Genomic DNA, 21,754 nt, shown 5'->3' with positions numbered 1-21,754 from the left:
ACAGAACACAGTTCCTCTGCTCAGTTCGTGACATTGCAGTCATATGTTTGTGCATTTCTGAAGCTGGACTACAAGCACCCTCTGTGATATACTTCAATGCCACTTGAGTTTTGATCCCTCTTTGCCCAAGTTCAACACTGCTCTATGTACCCAAGCCAAATTTCACATGTGATGTTCCTATTGTAGATCTCAAAAGAACATAACTATTCAAGCAAAAACAGCCTAAAGAATTAGCAATGTTGAAAATAAATCAAGAGTGCCTTCAGTCTTCCTAAGCATTAAACAAGCCCTACAAGCCTCATGACATCCTGAAATGGGGTGCTTTGCACATAGCAAAGGGAGTTCAGCTTCAAGGCCTAAAGAAGAAAGAGGACCAAGACATCCAGGTTCAAGATTACTAAAACACTTAAATGCTAGATAACACTAGGTCTGTTGTCAGACCAACATTAGCTGGTCATTACCCTAAAAACTGACCTACGATGTAAAAGTAGTATTTATTTTAATTTTATTAAAACCAATGTTTTAAGAGGTCAAAGGTGCAGAAATATCAGTAGCTGTTCCATTAACACTAATATTACATGGTTACATGTTTAATTACATTAAACAACTTCTGTAATCTCTAATGCATTTTTCACTGTTTTTTCCCCACATGCTACTTAGGTTTGTGAAACTACATAACTTTAAAAAACATATGATTACAGCAGTGAGAGAAATAATTTTCATTCCAGATGCTTCTTCACTGCATCTATCTATCTGCATTATCAAACTCTCAATTGCAATAATCTGAAGCCAAAACAACTTCTAGGAATCCCACTCATCAACAGATCCTCATACAGACTAAATAATAGGACAGACCCAGAAAAACTTCAGCTATAAGGAAGCAGCAACAGAAGGCACAACATAGCATGAAGGTTTTGCATTCTGGAAACAAACTTCACTGTGTAGCATATCATAAAAGGAAGTTAATTTAAAACAAGCCTTTAGGCTTAAACTTTCCAATAGTGAGGCACATCAAAATAAAGTTATACCAAAAATACATAAACTTTCTCTTTTATATTCTTCACAGTAGAAAAAAGGGCTAAGGGAAATTGAAAATTTGACTTACCTTTTATAGCTACAGATTTTTAACTGCAAGCTGTGCTGTTTTCCATTTATTTTTCAACAACTATTGGACAATTTTTAAAAACCACTTTTAATATTAAAGGCTACATGGCAAGTATTTTCAAACGTATTTCTTAATTCTGTAAGCATTTTCTTCCTTTACTAGCTTTTTACTAATGACTTGATAGAAATCGGATCAAATGCCATACGGGTATTTTTCAAATTATTTATTCTTGTGGAGTGTGTCCACAACTGAAGACCACAACACATTAGGAATCACTATCACCACAATCATTAATGATTATTCCACTTATGGAAGTTTCTCCCACTTCAAGCATGAGATGAAAGATCACCGCATTTTCCACTACCACATAGCACCTTATCCACATGGCTCACCTTATCCACAAGACTCAGTGATTGCAATCAGTGTAGGAAAGAAGCTATGCACACTTGACCAATTTGAGAGATTTAGCTACTGTTTCAAATATTACATTTGGCATATGGAACAACACATAATCTTAAGCTGTAGCAGCTTATCCACTGAGATTTCCAGAAATTCATGTACAAAACTAAGGCCAGAAATGCCCTACACAAGGTCTATACTAATTTTAAAAATATTTTTAGCTCTGCACATTCCTTGATGCTGTTTATTTTTAGAAAAGATGCAGGACGCTGTGAGATCATATCTGCAGATCAAAAGAGTCCTGAAATGCAGACATTTGCCAAATGCATTGACATCTCCCATCTAAGTATTTTGTACTTTTCAAGACCTGAGCATCCTAGTTGCTTTAGCATTCAGTGCAGTCATTACCAATTTCTTTCTAAAAGCCCTTTGGCACATATTTTAGTCAAAATATCAATAATCTAGAACAATGTATTTTAAAGCCAGTTCAAGTCAAGGTTCAATTTCACTTTTACAATGAAATTAAATGTTATCTTTATTAATGAATGTAATCTAAGCTACATCAAAGCTATAATGGAGACAGAATGAAATTCTGGGAATACCAGGCAGCATTTCCCAAGTTTAAAAATAAATTTGAAATCCTATTAAAAATGTGCATTTCCCCAAGGGACACATTTGCAATTACTTTTGTGTCAGAGATGGCATGTTCCATTTCTTTTCTTTATCAATCTAATAACAAGAATGCAAAATTCTTACTGAGAAAGTGTCTTATGGGTATTTAATATATCCAAGTTTAAATTTTGAAGTCAAGGCAATTTCTGCTCCCAGAAACACTTAAAAGCTGCATTTCCAAGAGAAGTTTTCAATAACCCTAAGGTATACTAATGGACCTTAGAAACTGTACATAGCTTAGATTGGGTTTATTCGCAACTACTAATACTACTAAAATTCTGCAAAATTCAGCGCTGAACTGAGGAATTTTCCTAGGTTTTTCCCCTACAGATGTATACAAAATTGACACGTGACCATAAATATCATTAAGAAAACTTCTTCTGGCTTAATTTAGAGGTTTAGAAAATTCTGGAATGAAAGGAAAGCACAAACTTCACAAAGGAACAAGACTATTTCTGAAACTGATCAGTAGAGAGGCCATATCCCATTTTTCTGTTGCCTCACTTATTTGTGATCCACAAGAACCCTTGTAATTTTAATTGGAGGCAGATTTGAAACATCCCTTAAGAGAAGTGAGAGAGTTAACAGGAGGGCAAGTAAGGAAGCAATACAGCAAAATATATTACAGTTCCTTTATACCTGTTCCAGTTTGTTATCTCACTCCCAGAGGCAGCTGCACTCTTTTCTTCATCTGTTGTATTCTGTTCTGTCACAGTAGAGATAGACAATTCTGACAGTTTACATCTCTCCATGATTACCATCTCTATTTCTAAAAAAAACAACAAAAAAACAAAACAGAACACCCAAATTTGATATTTTTAACAAACAGTTATCGCAAGCTCTTTTGTATTTTCCATTTTGCATTACAAGTGACTGATACAACTACGTAAGAGGTATAACCATAACCTCAGAAAGCTTAATTAATGAATAGATGTAGGCAAATTTTCTTCCCAATAAAATAGTTTGCTTACGTTTCTTTAAGGAATTTAACTGCTACAAGAAAATTATATATAATATATGTAAAGAAAATATACAGATTATGTTGGCAAATAAACAAGCAACAGTAATCTCCCTCCCCTCCAAACCACAGGAAGAAAAAACATACAACCTCTTTCTGGAAAAAAAATTTTTTTGTAAAAATGCTAGTAAGATGGGGCATGGGTGGACATCTAGTTTCACAGAGGGTGTAAATAGGTCTCTACAATTACAGCAAACAGGATACCTGGTCCCAAGTGCTTCATACCTATGGGCTTTAAGTAGAACTATTAAGACCAAATCTAGCTTCTGTTTAAGAATTTGGACAAAGATAACTGCTAAATGCACCAGTTTAAAGAGCAGATCATGTCATATTTTCTTGAAATCATGGTAGACAATACACGATTAGTTATTTGACACCATTTAAGGAAAGCCTTCTCAAACAGACTGTTTACCTAAATCAAAATGCAACTATGTTTGGAGAGGGCTGTCAAAGCGTAAAGGTCTTATTTTCAATTGTTTGTAATTCTGCCACATTTTTCTCAATTTTTGTCTAAAGTAAAGACTAGTTTCTGACGTACACCCTTCTAATAGTTATTAACTAGTAAAATAAACAGTTATGCTGTAAGACCACCCATCCTATAAAACCAATTCTTAAGGTTAGCATTACGTCAAAAATCCTGAAAACGTGCAATTAAAAAAACCTAAAAGTTAAAGAGGTTTTCTTGAGTTTTGAACTATTTAATATCATCATCTACCATGCACTGTCACTTTTAGCACACTTGTTGAATTTTATCATTGAATCACGCATAAAATACTCCCAACCATCTTACAAAGGTAAAGTGGCTACACCATTTGCCTTACCACAGAAGGAAAAGTTACAAAGTTGTGAAGTCCACTTATAAAGTGCCCCATAATCATGTACACCTAGCTGTAAGGCATGCATTTGTGATAAGGGCCAAAGACTACAGGAAAATATGAAATTCATAGTTCTTAATCAGATTAGAAGTACATATTCTGACAGAATGATTTAACATGAGAAAAAAAAAACCAGGCAAAGACTGAAACAAATTTAATAGTCCCATGTTCACCTAGTGCATCAAGAGAACAAGTCACATAACAGATCACAACTAGGTTCATAAAAGTATCCAAATTGTAAGCATGATTTTTATTTGCCAGTATACCCACCTTCATTTTCACTGCTTGTTCTGATGCCCTTTGAACTCGCTTCTGTACCTTTAGTTTTATCTAGGTCATCTTGGTTATCTTCAGATCCTCTCTCCTCCTCATCTTCTTCACCAACATTCTTATAGTTGGGTCTTTTCTGCACCCTCTTCTTCCCCTTCTGTTTGTTAATTTCAAGAGACCTCTCAAGTGTTTCTGTTGGTTTTATGAAACATCTGATGCTCGACTTTGCCTGTAAATTTGAAGAGTTTACACTGAGTTACAACACGACATTGTTAACTCTAATTGATAAAGAAACTTCAGTTCATATCAAAGAGAATGTAAATTAGCATACCACCTACAAATCTCTAATCCATTTTAAAATACAAGAAAGCAGACCTCAAGTTGTATCAAATCACCAGTAGAACAATTATCTCCAAAGTAATATATCCTAAAGATACGTCATTTAAAAAGTATGCCATCTTGAGACAAGAAGATACAGAACTACCTATTTCATCAATAGAAGTTTATTAAAATTTTTTCCCTTCTTTGAACTTTCTTAATAGGTGAGACAGCTAGTACATACAAAATTAAGACACCTTCTGCAAAAAGGATAAAGGCAGCAAAATCCAAAGTATGTGTTGACAGCCATGTATTAATATGAAATATACTTTTTAAATGTCTTTGGCAGTAGCAAGGACAAAACCCAATGCTCTATGCTGCGAACTTTTCTTGACTCTTGAGCTTCCCTCAACAGCATACTAGTCCTTGTATCAACTAGGAATAAATGGCACTGACATCAACCTTTCTGGGCCTCCAGACATTGACTTACCACGTCCAGAAAACCAACACCACTTCATTTGTTAGACTTTTATACTTGTGTTCTGCCCAAAGAGATCAGTAGTTTATCTTTTCAAGTCTTTTGGACAAGAAGGCAAACAGTATTCAATCAATACCTGATTTTCCTGATTATTAATTTACAGAGCGAGAAAATAAATTTAGATGACAAATTTCTCCCAGAGGAAATAAGTATTTCCAAGACTCTCTGCCATTCTAAAAATAGAGAACAATGTATTCTTACAGAAAGACACAAGACACCACAAGAAGTTTTGTGACTAGCAGGACTAACAAAACTTGGTTTCCCATAATTTTGCAGATTGTTTCTGCACTGTGATGCTTTGAGCTCCCTTCCCACTTGTTAGGCATGGTAGCTAGATCACCAGAGTACACCCTCTCTCTCACCCAGAGCTATAAACATTCATCAGCCAAACCTCTCCTACTGAGAGCTGAACCCCATGGTTTGGGGGCTTCCTGCCAGCACAGGTTTATGCCGAACAAGACTGCTACAGAAACTTCATTACCTTTCAGACCTCAGTACTTCAATCACATTTAGCTGACACTGGCTAAAGGGTTAAAAATTTAAGGGCAAGCAAGAGAAAAGAAGTAAGACTAGAGTAAATACAAAATTGATTCCATTCCCTGCCTTAGGTGACTCAAGTACAATAAGTACTGAAGATGAGTGCATCAAAGAGACCTCAGAAAAAGTTTGGAAAAAATCCCTCCCTTCACTTAATAAGGAACACCTCTACGTAAAAAATAAGAGATTAGGAAAAGACCTGGGAAGAAGCCTTCTACAAGTCAAAAGGCCAAAATGTTTCTCTGAATGTTCTGACTTTTTAAAAAGGCTTTATACAAATCTCGCATAAGTTACCTTACACTTGGCACTGAAACAAACCATATAGTAGGAAGAATCTTTCACAATACCAAAAAAACCCCACAACGTGAAATTTACCACACTTATGTCCCCCAGTAAGCTCTCTGATACATTTTTAGTCTGATCAAACTGCAACATTGGAAAGTTATAAACCAACCAGAGTTACAACCAGATTACCTTTTATTGATGGCTTCTCATCAGAAAAGTCATAAGGAAAGGGAAGAACATATTAAGTCCTACTCTTTAGGGGAAAAAAATAAAAGTAGCATGCAAGTTGCATAATGCATTTTCCCCTTCCTGCATTCACTTCTTACAACTGCTTCCTAGAATCCTGTAGCTACTTTTTTTTTTTTAATGAAGAATGCATGTACTTAACATCCTTGAATTTTTAATATGCTGTTAGCCACATTAGCAAAATAACAGAAGAGACCTGTAGACAGCAATGTGCTCATAAGCATTGAACCATGGTCTGGTCCATCTCAAGAAAGAATGCTGAGAAAAAGTCAACATATATATTCTATTCTGCTAAATATAACAAGGCTATATATTTAAGACATTCTAAAATCAGACTTAAAATTAATTTACATAGTATATGGTTTATCTAAGTTGATTATACAGTTTGAGATACTGCTATTTTATACTTTGGAAATGTCTTTCAACCATATTTTCAATTATGGTTTATCTTGTGCAATGTGTGCTGGTAAAATAAGGCAGTACCAGTAAAAACTTTTACAGGAAGGAGAAAGGAGGTTAAACAAGAAACATGAAATAGGTAGAACTGGCCCACATCCGAATTATGCAGGAAAACAGATCTCACAGGAAGTAAGGTAAACCTTAGTGTGATGACTGCTAACAAGTTTAAATACATTCTGTTGGCTACACATATTCAACTCTCACCATGAGATAAGAGTTAGTATTTCTTCTGATGCCATCTAAAACCAGAAATGCAGGGAAAAAATATGGAAAGAAAAGTGTATCTTAATTTGCTACACTTTGAGGTGGAGAACCTGTTCATTGGAGGTTGGGCAATCATTACTGCCCTATGATGTTCAGCTGATCTCCATGGGTAGGTTATGGCCAACTCATCAGCTATCAGCAGTTAGATCTGCTGGTGATTTTTTTCCACAAATTGGTTTCAGTAAAAAGTACTATTTGTTCCTGTCATGAAAACTACCCTTACTCTTTTGCCCTAAATAACTCTGGATATGTTGCATTTATACACAACAACTGCAACCCTTATTTTTTTATTGCTTTTATTTTTGTTAAGTATTCGTTACTCATTTAGTCTCCTATCATGAGGACATGTTGACACTGCTTCTGGTAATCTCAGTCCATACTCCTTACACCTCATGCCACTTTAATTCATCTCATTAGGAATGTGAATATAGACATGAGGTTCTACTTACTTTGGGTTTTAGAAACTACATGTTAGTTAGAAACTGACAGCTACACTTCAATTTAAATATATCAAGACATGTATCAGTTGCAAGACATGAGCAGTGTTAAGTACAGAGCAGGGGTTTAGAGATAACTGGGGCTCACCAGAACACACAGAGATATCCCCAGAACAACAAGCTTAGAAGAGTATCAGAATGATTACCATGGGAAAATATAACAGAAAGGAACTAGTAAAAGATAAATTTGGGTCTGACTTAAGAACAAACACAATTCTAAACTCAGTCAAAAAGTAAATTAAAAAACTTGCTCATCACTTTTCTCTACTAAGCCCAAAACAAGCAATTCTAAAGTAGGTTCTGAAATAGCTTCCAACGTTCAATAGAAGTTTATCATTTCTTTGCAACAGAATACACCACAGTTATAACTTTGCAATGATCCTGATACACCTTATAGTCCAAAGAACAGTCCCTGAAATGGCTAACAATACTCAAAAATCAACTTTCTGCTCTAAGAAGTCCTACCACAGAGCAACAAGAAACTGTCTCACCTTTACTTGTCTATGCCTCCATATCTACAGCTGACTTTAGCCACACTGTTGTGTATCAGGAGAAAATACCATGCAATATATGCAGTAGTTGTTCAAGTCCATAAAGTGCGAGCAGCTCACTTGATAGCTCTCCTCATTGGAAATAGGGCATGGAGCTCTTCTGCTGAAGATTACTCCCTGCTCTTTCTGCAAATAACCAACCTTCACCAGTAGACTTTCTGACAGTACAGGTTACTAAAAACTAAAGTTTCTCCCATGGAAGTTTTTTCCTCATCCACCAGAAGTGCCACCACTCTGCTCTCCCTGTAACAAAGCTCCACCTCTAGCAGTTTCGCTAAGCGTCTATCCTAGAAAGCCAATACCTCTCCTATATACTACCTGTTCGGGTATGACAGAACTCCCAGTTTACATGCCATGAGGCATGGTCTTTAAGACCAGTAAGAAACAGCAACCTAAATAGTACTACAAACATAAGAGAATAGATGAACAGAAGTTCATAGGAAACCCCTAATATTCCTAACATTAGTGCAAACACACAAACATATGCTGCAGGTATTTTGCAACTCTGCACAGCAACTATAACAGGAAAAGAGAATCTCACTTCTGCAACAACTGCTGCCCCACCATCTCGCCACAAATTTCCTAGTAACAAAGCTGCTTCTGCACAAGCAACACACATGACATTCAGCATGCAGCTAGCAGAAGGTCAGACATTTGCTAACACAAGTAAGAGGTTGCTTTATCTTAAAGCATTCAGTCAGCTCTACCATTCCACTGTATTTTTTTCTAAAAAAGATTAGATTCTAAGTGTCAAGGTCAGCAGTACAAAATAACAGAACACAAAAGCTACCAGCTAAGATCAGCCCACACAGCTTCCATCCACTGCACAGTAGGAAGAAACTTGGAAAAGTTGACTTGTATCATAGAAGAGTTGAAGCATATCTCCCCCTTGAAACTCTCAGAACTATAGCCACTGCTTGGAAAGAATGTGCAGAAGAACCAATCTACTGCTTGTTATAAATCAAATGTTCAGTCAGTAACTCTTTGCTGACCAGTCAGACATTAGGAGACATATTCAATCTTTAGACAGAACTACAGTCAGAAGCCTCTGAACCAAAGTAAGGTCATACCCCCTTCTTATTACCATCCTCAAATAGGCCTTTAAAAAGTAACAAGCAAGCATTTCACAAACTGTGAAACCCACAACAAAAGGGAAAAAATCATATACATGACACACTTAGAAAAACACTAACAACAGCATCTAGCAACATCTAAACAGTATTGAATCTGAAGGTACAAGGGCAATGACAAAGTGATAGCACTCCCATCTATTTGTGGCTGGTCTCTATTCTCTGATGCACGCTTTCAGAGATGGTCAGTTTTACTGCTAAAACATTGGGAATATTCAGACAAAAATATTTTTTTCCTTCTGTATCCAAAGGATTTACCATAAGGCCAAGTATTTCTTCTAAGTCTCTCATTTCTACTACAAGTTGCATAAGGAAATAATTTCACAGGAAAGTTGTGATGACTCATTTCTATTTCACTACCAAAGAGCTGATAACAAAAACTGAACACAGAAGACTGAATTACAAAAGTGTCCCATCAAAACGATGGAAGCCTTTGCAGTGCCTGACCCCTGCAGAAGCAACTAAGTATTCTAGTTTGTGTCCTACCCATTCTTATATCACTACCTGAAATACATACGCACGCACAAAAATATTTCAACTTTGACAAGAACATAATACTGTAAGTTGCACAGAACATTTTTCTGCTATCTTATCCAACAACAAAAGCTGAAATCTGCTATTGGTGCTCTTCTCTCCTAAACACAATCACTTTAGCTTACCAGTTTCCAGGTACCTGATTTTGTTTTTCAAATATTTTCTTTGCCTCTAAAAAAAATATTACTTACTGAGTTTTTCTGTATATCTTGCTCAACTTTAGAAGAAAACACTGAGAGGTCACCATTAAGTATAACCTCAGCCAACGAGTTCACCAAAGGGGCATAATGTATAATTAGAAAAACCTATTAAAAGAAGGATGGAAAGAAATATCAGACATATTACAGAACACATACAGTTTCACAATTTCAGTCACTGAACATACTTCTTTGACCTTGTTAAACCAGTATCTTAAGTTTACATATACAGTAAAGTACAATTGGTAACACTGATAGTTCATGAAGTCTACCTCAAAACACAGGAGACCATAATCCTCTCTACAGGTATTTGACCTTTCTCTACATTTTAAGCTACCTAGTTTTAATAATTCTTCATACTCTTCCCCCCTTCTGAGAAATGTCAATTCTCTCTCCTCATCAGCTTTGAGATGAAAGTTGTGTGATATTCTAGCAAACAGCTTTTCTGGCTATGAAATCACAATGAATTATGGTCTAGCTACAAAGTGGCTACATAACACAGGAATAAAGGCCATACTGCCTACAACATGAAAGCACTTATCCAGAAGTGCATTGGTGCTTTAGCAGAGTTCTCTATTTACACTAGCCACTCTATTTTGAGGCAAGGCTTACGAGGTTGGGCCAGCAAACAACTGGCTTCTGGACAGAACTGGCTCAGGTCCAGCCACAACAGCCTTATGTCACCTTATAACCATTCTCTTTGCAGGAATATCAAAACTGGATCCCTAAACGGTGGTTCTGGATGAAAAATCCCCAAGTAATTTCTAAATCAGTAAGCCTAATCATTGTTTTGATAATATTTAGCTAAACATGATCTCCACAGGTTTTCTGATTGAAGTCAGAACCATTCCAGAGCTTCAAAAGTGAAGTGATTATTAGCATGTGGTGGTGACCTATGTACAACTTTGGAAAGTTGCAACACACTTCAAAAATACTTTGGACAACCTCAAGCTTCTTCCAATTCAGAAGGTGTAGCTTGACTAAACACAGGCACGTTTTGGCATAAGTACATTACATGTTCACTTTGTGAAGAGTGGATGAAAATCTACAACAGTGGATTTTCATCAGCTAGTACAAGTCTCTTCGGCACCTGTCTCTAATATATGAGTAATGCCTAAAGCGTATACCTGGTGTCAATAACAGAAATAGTTAAGAAGGTTTTTCAGATACTCAGTGTACACTTTCAGATCCCATTCCATCAAAGACAGACTCTAGGTTAAAAAGAGGAGGAAAAAGATGCATTTCTGCCAGTTACAGAAAAAGTAGCTTGATTTTCTGCATCACAACCCATTCTGATACACAAAATTTGGTCCCAATTCTTTATGGTTATGAAAAAAGTTCAATTTTCTTTATTAAAAACAATAAAGAACAAGATGCAAATCCTGAACTGATACCTAACCAACGCTTGCGCTGAAATCAAAGAGGTTGAAAGAGGTCAATATATACAACCCTGTGATGCAGATCCCTTTAGTTACAAGAAGCTGTTGCTCCCAAGGTTTTATCTGTGGTAAATAACTCCCACAACATCACAATTTTTTAGGTTTTAATTAAGAAGCATCAAATTATCTTATCCTGGAAAATCACATTTTTCAGAAAAGTTCTTAAAAAAAGAAGATGAGATTATGGGCCAGACCATAACAAAATGACTAATGCAAAATTGTTAAGTTCAAAAAAAGAAGGAAGTATACATTCTATGAATACAAGTCAAAACTGTTTTCAGAGAATATTAATTTAAGAAAACTAGTCTCACAGAAACACACTGAAGACTACAGGGAAAAAAAGACTTTTTTTCTCTACGATAAAAAAAAAAAAAAAAAATCCACTGTAAAACTCTCTTCATTTGAAAGTAAGTTCCAGAAAGAAAAGGAGGTGGGACTGGTAAGAAAAAGAAGTAACAAATACTTAATTATAGATTTAAGGTATAGGCATAATGAAATTCAAATTGTGTGAAAGTATGAGTTTTTGGTGGTCGTGAGTGTTTTGGGATTTGGGGGTTTGGTTGTTTGGTTTTTTTTTTTTTTAAAACAATCAAAACCCCCATGAGATCACTGCTCCCTCTATTTTTCAAAAGAGGAAAATTCAAACATGGATTCTTCCATAGCTTAGACAGATAAGAAGTGCAATACAGCATCTATCTAAACTTCACCTGCAATTTTAATAAATTGTGTCCTAGCATGTTGCATGGCTCTATTACACACCACTTGTCTGGTGGTGTACATAAACTATAATCACTGAATGCTCTAAAGGCTACCCTGCACTATAGGATCCTCAGAAGAATGATATTAACTCAAGTAAGAAGCTATTTGTCTGTCCATAAAAAGATCTTACTTTTTTTTTTTTTAAATGGAAACTGATCTGTTTAAAACTTCATTTGCCAACTTGTCTTTAATGGCTTTGCCAAAATAGATGAAAATACAGTAACTTATAAATCATAACACTACTGCAAAATAAGTTCTGAAATAGGACAAAATACTTAAAATACTTACTTGAGAAAGAAGATAGAGAGAAACTTGGAGACTTATTTTTGGACGCTCTCCACCCTACAGAAAAAATGTTATGAAAAATGCTGATTTATTTATACGAAGTTAAAGCATTTACACTGTTTAATATTTAATTTAAACCAAAACTTTTAATACTGTATTGTTCCACATTCTGCTACAAAATGTTCAGAAAGCGTCATGCTCCTTAACATTCACTTCTTGTAAACTATTCAAATTAAGACTCTCCAAATAAGCGTATCCCTTACTCTACATGCTTAAAATATCACTATTGATTACTGTCTTCCATAGCCACTTTGATAACTTAAATTTAAACAGATGAGTATCTGAGAAGTATGTTGGTTTTCACTATGCTACTATTCCTTCAAAAAGCACTTCTCGGTGAACATTCATTAAAGTCTGCTCTAAAAATTAGCTATTCGGAGACTATGAAATATTACCCACATAATAAAAACATGTGTCTTGACAGACACTCCTCTAAATCAAGTAAATCACATTAGGCAAAAAATATTTTTAAGTATAACTTGAGCATGACAGTGCTAAATTCATATACCAGTGTTAATTAAAATGTTTCTAAAGATAAATTAGTGATACTTTAAAAACCGTCAACTGAATATATTCAACAGTTATCTCAAGAGGCAAGAACAGCCCAGGTTTACAATTGCAAATATCTCTGACCTCATGACAATAGACACATTTGCCTGAAAACAGGAGGACAAGCAGGCTTTTGTACATGTGTGAACGCAAAGAGTTAAAATAGCTGAAATGAAAGTAAAAGTCAGGAAGTCTGCTTCACCCTATTTCAATGACCTTATCAATGGCAAGACAAGAAGCTGATTGTTATTCAGTCTTCAGCACACATGCAATATACTGAATTCATTATCTTGCAAGAAACTTGAACTCTGGTTAATGAAAGTATGCTGAAATTTACAAAGCATTGTGTACCTTAAGAACAAACACCACTACAGAAGATTAAGAGGAGGGAAGGGAGGGGGAAAACAAAAAAGAAGAAAAAAACTGAACAGTGCATTTATTTTTTTTTAAAGACAAGTGAATACAGGAATCTGTACAGGTTTTAAAAGAACAGTTTCTATTTCATTAAAAATTAGTTTTCCACTAAATTGAAAGGCTATGCTTTAAAAATAGATTCAACTGTACCACATTCAAACACAGCTTATCTGCAAATAGAAGAATTAAGTATCAAAACAAAAACTTTGTATTTTCTACCTGGAATGGATTTTTACACCACGGAAAATTTGTACATATACTGGGAAAAGGTATTATAATCTGCTTTTGCCAGGAGACAAGTTACCATATCAGAAAAGGAAATCACACATCTCCCAGCATCAGAGAAATTTAAACCCTGTTCCAAATTTGCAGCTCTTCTCGTCTCCACTATTGTTAGCATTTAACAACCATCTCATCCAAAACAGTATCTGTTTGGTGAATAACATTTCATCTATTTTCCCCTTAAATTCAACCTCAGTGTATTTCCCCTACAGTCACCTTATTTAAGCTGTTTCATGTAAAACACACAAACATAAGATATCGACAGTATTAACCCTACTACAGAATACACCTGCTGAACAAATCATTACACATACTGAAAGCAAGTAATACCTTTAAAACTTAACTGTCTGCAGGTATTAGCTTACCTTATCTTGATTTACTAATGAATACACGTAGAGGGGAAGAAAGAGCCTATTAAGTAGGTGGTCTGTCAGCACATCATTTAAAAATTCACAATTAATGATAAGGATATCATTAAGGTAATGTAAATGATCAAGATGTTCTGCTACCAGGTCACTCAGTTTGCCCCTATTTCTGTGCCTGAAAAAGAGAGCTGAAAGTAAGTCTCAGATATAATCAATTGCCAAAGTCTTAAAAACTTAAGGAAAGAATTAACGTGCATCCCTTCCACAGATTACCTTGCGCATATCATCTGCCTAAAGAAGATGTTTCAGTAAAGTCAACTAATGCAGCTAGCAAACAGTATTCAGGCTTATACGTGCTTTAGGTTGCACATATCAAGTTTTTCCCCAAGTTTTTAGAAGCAATGTTTTCAGAAAACTTCACTTTCTGCTGCCAGAGCCTTTTCACAAGCCAGCCATAAAAAATGTTAAGATTTGTTTCCAAAAATAAAAGAAGAAATCTATGCTGTATTTAACATCTACCTCCTCACTTTAAGAAAGCCAGAAATAGCTGCCCATTCTAAGGTGGGGGTGGGAAGGCAAACCAAGAATAACCTGAATCAACAAAATATTCCTGTAGTTGATAGTGGAATATCACACAAGAATTTCAGGTCTGACAGTTCCCATATTAAATAAAGTTCACCTTTCCAGTTTAAATTTTTTTCCTAGAATCTTTTCAGAAAGCCATTCTACTGAGATGATACGGAGAAAAGGGAACATTAAAATGACAAAGTTAGTAAGATTCAGAAGCACAAAATACCTTTTGTGTCTTCTGGATATCTACTAAATTTAACAGAATTAAAACAAAGATGAAGAAAAAGCATGTTGCCAAACACTAATGTACTGGTATAGATATTAGCACAGATAAGGCACACAGCACTAACCACTATTAATTCAAAGAATCACCAAAAAACTTTGCAAGATTGAAAAGCTTGAACTGTCTGCAAGGGAATATATTCAGAAACTAACTTAACTGGACTAGTTCAGACAAAATAAGGAGAGTATCAACATCTGGGAAAAGCATTTCCATTCAATACCCGGGATTTGTAAAAGCTTACTCTTCATCAGTCTGCACACAGTTATCCAGTTCTATCACGTGGCTTCCAATAAACCAAACAAGGTTGGAGAAATAAGGGACAGCAGTTTTATCTCTAATGTAATGCAGCATAGGTTGGTTGTCCACTGAAGAGAAATTGTTAAAAAGAAAAATCAGTTGCCAGGGTTTTTTTATTAATTTTTAAGAAATACAACAAAGTATCTTCTGAGTTTTGATTACATGCTAGCTTTTCATACGAGTATATACCTGACATGATCTTATGCATGAAATGGACATCTACAAAAGCATCATATCAATTCTTAGTTGGCCTGAATGAGCCTAATATTGATATATTTACATAGGTCTGAAGATAAACAAATCTAATGGAATTCAGAAAGGTTTTTTAGCACGTTATTAAAAAAGAGAAAAAAGCGTAAGAATAAAGCAGTAATGCTGAAAGTCAAGCTAGTTAGACTTACATGACACTGCATTAAGGAACACAGGAATCATCAGTGAAGGAAGGGCAAAAGAAACAGACAACAGTTAACAGGATTAGGAACTGGGATAGCGACATCCTCCAAAAGGGTTTAAAAAGCTAAAGAACAAAGCATCTAAACTAAAAGATACAGGGTAGGTGTTAGATCAGACTATGTGCAAATGGATAGCAGAAAATTATGAAACCTGAACATCCAAGCTGTCTTTATTCAACTCTAACCTTTATATCACTACAACATTCAATGAAAATTCTAGACAAGTACACTTTTTACCACAAAAATATTTAGTTACATAAATATATAACAAATAGGATATGAAGCCTGAACTTTGCTCTTTTTGTGAGCTCATATTTGAGTTTACAGCACCTTGAAGTAGAAAACAAGTGCCAAGTGCCCATTTCTCAGCATACAAATGAAAGACATTTTGTCCCTTGCAGTCAACACTATAAAGAACCTATCTGCTATGCAGGCTATCCAGTTACTTGCAAAACCATTTGTTCTTTTTTTTAAAAAATATCTTATATTCTTCTATGATGAAGACTGTCATCAAATCACTACTTTCTTAATTGATAGAAAGTTGTGTAAATTCAAAATGTAATTTGATTTAAAATGGATTAAAGAATAAGAAGCCCTGCATGAACATCTTCCATAACACATACTACGTTACAGCATGCTGATTTCAGAGGTAGAATTCCTGAATACACACCAATTTTTCTACAGAGACCACTCTGATATTTTCAATCTATTACAGATTTTATAGACCCCAAGAAAAATTTAGGAGGAAGTGACTGTTGGACATTCTCAAAGTAGCATTAACTTCAAAGTTCAACCAGATTGCTAAGGGCCTTGTTGAGTTTTGAAGATCTCCAACAATACAGATTCCTCATTTTCTCCGGAAAACCTGTTGCAGTGTTTAACTATTCTCACAGTGAAGTTTAGGGGTTTTTTCCTTATGTCCTACTGTAATGTCCAGTACAGGAATTTGTGACTGCAGCCTCCTGGCCTTCACTGGGCACCTCTGGGAATGGTCTAGCTCTTCTTTAGACTAGAGTGACTGCAGCATCTAGGAGCTCTACAATCATATTCTAACGCACTTCAAATCCAAAAGGAAGTGATGTAGCCAACAAGATTACTGCTTCATACATTATAAAGCTCAAGTTCATAAGCAAAAAATACTTTATATTCTTTCTTAAAGCACTTTGGTTTTGGGGTTGGTTTTTTGGTTGGTTAGTTGGTTTTTAAATACAGTCACACTCTGATCTCTGTTGGAAGGGAAGCTAAAGTTCCTTGTGTATGCTTGATATTTTTGGGTTTTTTAAACCAGTTTCATCTGTGAGGAAACAGTACTATTAACAACAAGTATGTACTGTAGGTTTGGGGTTCTGCTTCATAAAAAACAAGATGTGTGTCTGAAGCATGCCAACATGCTAAGCTTTTCAATCTCGTAAAACACACAGAAAAGCCTTAAATGTAAATAACTGAAAATTAAACCACAATGAAACAAGATTTTGTAAACATGCTTTCTTCAATATACAAAAAGCATACCTTTGTAGACATTTAAAGTTATGGTCCTAACAGCAATCCTGACCATGCTTTCTGGGTGGTTAAAAAATTTAATAGCTTCCGTGTACAAAGCGAAATCATTAGTGTGCTGTAACAAGAGGAAAGAAAGCATTTATGAATTAACCAAAACATGTACAGAATATTTGTTGGGATTCTGTATGAAAAATGTTTTCCATGCATTACTCTGATATTTTTACCTTCTACTTAAGTAATCGAAATGATTTTACAATGGACACTCAGCTGCATTTGTAGCTCTGCATTAAAATAAACTGCTTTAAGCACCAGAGCTTTTCATGTTAATGCTGCACATATTCAGTGCTTTAATGCCCTCTTCTGGCAAAAAGTGGAATGGAGAGAGGAAAAATCCATTTCAGTTTTGGCCTTTGATTACTCAGGCTCTTTAAACTTTGACTAAGCCTCTTAGAACCAAGTGGTGCAACAGAAAAGATCCTGTTTATAAAAGCACAAGAAAACAAGGCATAAACAAGTTGAATTCTCAGGAAAGTAGACTTCAGAACTACTGAAACAGTCCAATATAACGCTAACTTCCAGATTTTGATTTTATTATAGATGTGTGAGGACAAAGACCTTCTTTATCATGCTTTTGCAGAGATCCCCTGTCCTGGTTTCAGCTGGGATAGAGTTACCTGTCTTCCTAGTAGCTGGTACAGTCTATGTTTTTGAGTTAGGTATGAGAAGAATGTTGATAGTAACAACTGAAAACATGAGTGTGTTAAGTAACGTTTAGACTAAAGTCAAGGATTTTTCAGCTTCTCATGCAGAGCCAGCAAGAAGGCTGGAGCGGCACAAGAAGCTGGGAGGGGACACAGCCAGGGCTGCTGACCCAAACTGGCCAAAGGGGTATTCCATACCATGTGACGTCATGTCCAGTATAGAAACTGGGGGGAGTGGGGGTGGGAGGATTGCCACTCGGGGACTAGCTGGGCATCGGTCGGTCGGTCGGTGGGTGGTGAACAATTGCATTGTACATCACTTGTATATTCCAATCCTTTTATTATTACTATTGCCATTTTATTAGTGTTATTATCATTAATTTCTTCTTTTCTGTTCTATTAAACCATTCTTATCTTAACCCAAGAGTTTTACTTCTTTCTTCCAATTCTCTCCCCCATCCCACTGGGTAGGAGGGAAGTGAGTGAGCAGCTACATGGTGCATAGTTGCTGGCTGGGGTTAAACCACAACATCCCCACAAATGAATTCTCAATCACTGATAATACCATTATAAAAATAAATGCAGGACATGCTCAGACAAGAGACCAAATAGAGTATGTGCCAAATTGCTATCAATTTCTAATCAAAGTCCTCTTATCCTTATACTGCAACTCTTCCTTCACTTACCTCATTATAAAAGAAATGTACAGTATGATTGTTGAGTTTCAGGGAAAGAGTTTTCAAAAATGATATGTAATACGCCATGATCTCCTCATCAGAAAAGTCAAATTTGTGGACAATAATAGAATTTACATAGTTATTGGAGAGCAGGTAGTCTGAAAAATAAGAGATATTACACAGGTTAACAGAAGGAAAAAAATCATTATGCTAACGAGCTGTATTTAAAGTACCAGGTAGCAAGCAACAAACTACCTGATGCTTGAAGATCCCAATTTTTAGCCAAACAACTGAAGCAATGGCTTCAAGCAGTAATATAAGGAAGTTGTTCCGTACAAAGGTCTTTGCTCCCAAGAACAAGACAACTGAGAATATACTTCACCTTCCTCAATTTATGTAGGCTTTCCAGCTAATAACACTTAAAACAACTCTCTTTTCCTCCCAAAGTCATAAACTCTCAAAGGCTTGTATATGACTTTCTCTTCACGATAGCTGTGGAGTACTTTAAACGAACTATTAATTCTCTGTCCTCTTTATATGTTTCTAAAAACCTTGAAGCAAGTGGCTGAATGCCAGCCCCTGTGATGCCAGAACAGTTCCAGTACAAATCATACAACAGAGTTCCACCACAATCTGCGCCAGTGAGGCAAACATTCCAGATGATAACAAATTTGCTGACTTCAAGAACCCCTTGAAATATGCTAAATAAGTGTTTCAGTAGTACCAAACAACTGCTTTTGTACTACTGAAAATTTACATTAAAAGGTATTTTGCAGTCAAATTACACTGTCCTTTCAGTAGTGTTCAATTAAAAAGATTGTTAGGAATTCATATAGTTCTTCTGTGAAGGGATACTAGGACTAAATTTCATTAAATGAAAGGGAATTCAATCAAATCTTGATCACTTAATCCTAAACAATTTAAGTGTGCCCTTACACAGTGATGTTTCATGACTGATGTTCTCAAAAAGGATGTTCAGAGTCTGCAGAAGCTGTACACACACGTAACGACCAGACTTCTGACGCAAGATGTTCAAGAAGAAAACAAACATATTCTTCTCCAAGAAAAAGCTGAAAGAAAATAAAGGTGTCATTAAGTCACTTGCTGTATTTAACTGGAACATATTTTTACTAGGATCAGGGATGATTCTAGGCAAGTTTGACAAACAGCATGTTTTACATTTATGAAGAATTATTTTGCAAAGTTTTATCTGTATAACAGACGAGTATCTTCAGAAAAACTTAAAATACTAACAAGGGCTCTTAAACATTCAAATTATACAGAAAAGGGATGTCAAGAAATCAGGGCCTTTTTAATTTTATTTTTAGTATACTTAATTTATCAGGTAGCTTCCCTACCTTGCAATCATAATTTTGAAGGGGAGAGCCTCTAATTGAGGGTTACGTTTTGCTCACTTGCTCCCTTTAAGCTAACACACTTTTTGTCTTCAACACTGTAGACCTTATTTTTGATCCACTTTAATTATTTTTTCCCCACACCAGAAGCAAGCATTTAATGGTTTATTGTACAATTCAAACAGAAGTGCATGCTTGCAATGTTTTTAAACCAGAAATGCATGCAATTTAAAGAGAACAGTTTGGACTCTTTTCCTACCAGGAAATCACAAATACATATCAATGAAATTTTTTTTACATTAACTGCAAAAAAAAAATCCTTGTTCCTAAAATTCTCCCAAGCAGAGAAGACAGTGAGGAATGTGATGGAGTTACAGTATAAATATGAATGATCAGAATAAGTCAATTTTCTTAGTCCACATCATAACCCAAAACCAACCACTCCCTAAATAAGTAATTAAAAACACCAAACACCTTAGCTTTACTTATATCAATCAAAAATTGCCTTTATAAAAGAGCAAGTGTCTTGAAGCAAACAGCCAAGCAATGGGCATTAATACAATCAGATTTGCAACTGTGAACATTTGAAGTTCATTTTTCTATCACACTATTTTATGAGGATTAAAATAACATCTGAACAAAAACTCTAAATATCATAGCTAGAATAAAATATCTATTTGTAGTATCTTATATAAATTGAAGTGAACAAATTAAAGTCATATGATATTAATAAATGTACTGAGTAAATCTGGGCCCTAAAATAGGTTAGATTTTGTATTTATATCAAAGATTTGAGAGTCAAACAAAAGCAGTATGTAAAAGGGGTTCTGGACTTGGAACACTTTTGTTAACAGAAGCAAATTCTCTGTTTCTTTATATGACAAGAATACGATCCTGCTTACCCATCTTACTACAGGACACAGCTTTCCACCTACATTCATGAAATACAGTCTTGGAAGAGTTAACTTCTTGAACTAGATCTCTATGCAACTCTAATCATTCTTCAAAAACAATACTGGAGTCAAAAATGCTTAGAAGTACTTACTCAAATACTGAGCTGTCATTCTGATCCCCCCATATAAGGATCTCTGTTATAGAACGAATAGTCTCTACCAGCAGGTTGCGATTGTGATCTGTTACTGTTGTATTTTTAGTCAAAACATGATACATGTACCTAAAAGAAAAAATAATTACAAGTAATATGCTATCCTGCCATTTTCACATGCACCATGCTTGTCTTTAGTCACTGTAACTTAATGTAGACACACACATACATACACATTATGTCTAATCATTGTACAATTTTAAAATCCTAAAATTTCATTTTAATACTGACGCAAAGAGAAAAGTAATTGTTAAAGCAAATATGCAACAAACAAAACAAATTCATAACTAGCCAGGTGAGTTATGAATGCTTATGAATATGTCAACATAGGACTAGAAACTACATAATACTTGTCCCATTGTGCTTCTTATGGCAACCTAGTGAAATTCTTTGGAAGCATGTTGAAATCAAAGGAGCAATGAGCAAGAAAAAGGAAGAATAGAAGAAGCAGGTAAGCATGCAGTAGCTGATATGGGAAAGCGTAATTCTGGAAAAAGGCACATGCAGATTTCACTAGAAAAGTTAGATCCCTTCTCTTGTCTGCAGAGACACTTTATAGATTCACGTCAATTTGATGGTTAATAATTGGGACTGTCAAAGACTATTCACTCATATTGGCAAAGCTTAATCATCAGGTCTCTAGCCCTTCAAGCACAGAAATACTGATCAGAAAGGTGGCAAATTCCAGCTTTACCATCTCAAAGGGCAGGAGTTTAAGGCTGTCTAGTGAAGTTCAAAAAAACCCCATATGTCTCTATTACACAGG

The 21,754-nt window shown here is 35.4% G+C and overlaps 1 protein-coding gene across 4 annotated transcripts in view; it reads right to left on the bottom strand.

The window, feature by feature from the left end:
- The window catches only part of CLEC16A (C-type lectin domain family 16, member A), a 92,991-nt gene that overhangs the window by 64,049 nt on the left and 7,188 nt on the right, over positions 1–21,754 (bottom strand). For all 4 annotated transcript variants that reach the window (XR_775084.1, XM_010578449.1, XM_010578450.1 and 1 more), the window contains exons 2-11: positions 20,929–21,057; positions 19,465–19,598; positions 18,538–18,686; positions 17,160–17,265; positions 15,143–15,266; positions 14,049–14,223; positions 12,382–12,435; positions 9,890–10,003; positions 4,340–4,568; positions 2,816–2,945 (exon numbers count right to left, since the gene is read on the bottom strand). Coding sequence is in view for 3 of the 4 variants with exons in the window: in XM_010578449.1 (XP_010576751.1) it covers positions 2,816–2,945; positions 4,340–4,568; positions 9,890–10,003; positions 12,382–12,435; positions 14,049–14,223; positions 15,143–15,266; positions 17,160–17,265; positions 18,538–18,686; positions 19,465–19,598; positions 20,929–21,057 (1,344 nt within the window). In the remaining variant the exon portion in view is untranslated. The remainder of the gene's footprint in view (positions 1–2,815; positions 2,946–4,339; positions 4,569–9,889; positions 10,004–12,381; positions 12,436–14,048; positions 14,224–15,142; positions 15,267–17,159; positions 17,266–18,537; positions 18,687–19,464; positions 19,599–20,928; positions 21,058–21,754) is intronic.

The sequence above is a fragment of the Haliaeetus leucocephalus genome, unplaced genomic scaffold (genome assembly GCF_000737465.1).
Source record: "Haliaeetus leucocephalus isolate CR32 unplaced genomic scaffold, Haliaeetus_leucocephalus-4.0 Scaffold636, whole genome shotgun sequence".
Classification (NCBI taxonomy): domain Eukaryota; kingdom Metazoa; phylum Chordata; class Aves; order Accipitriformes; family Accipitridae; genus Haliaeetus; species Haliaeetus leucocephalus.
This window is presented reverse-complemented; position numbering and strand designations above follow the sequence as displayed.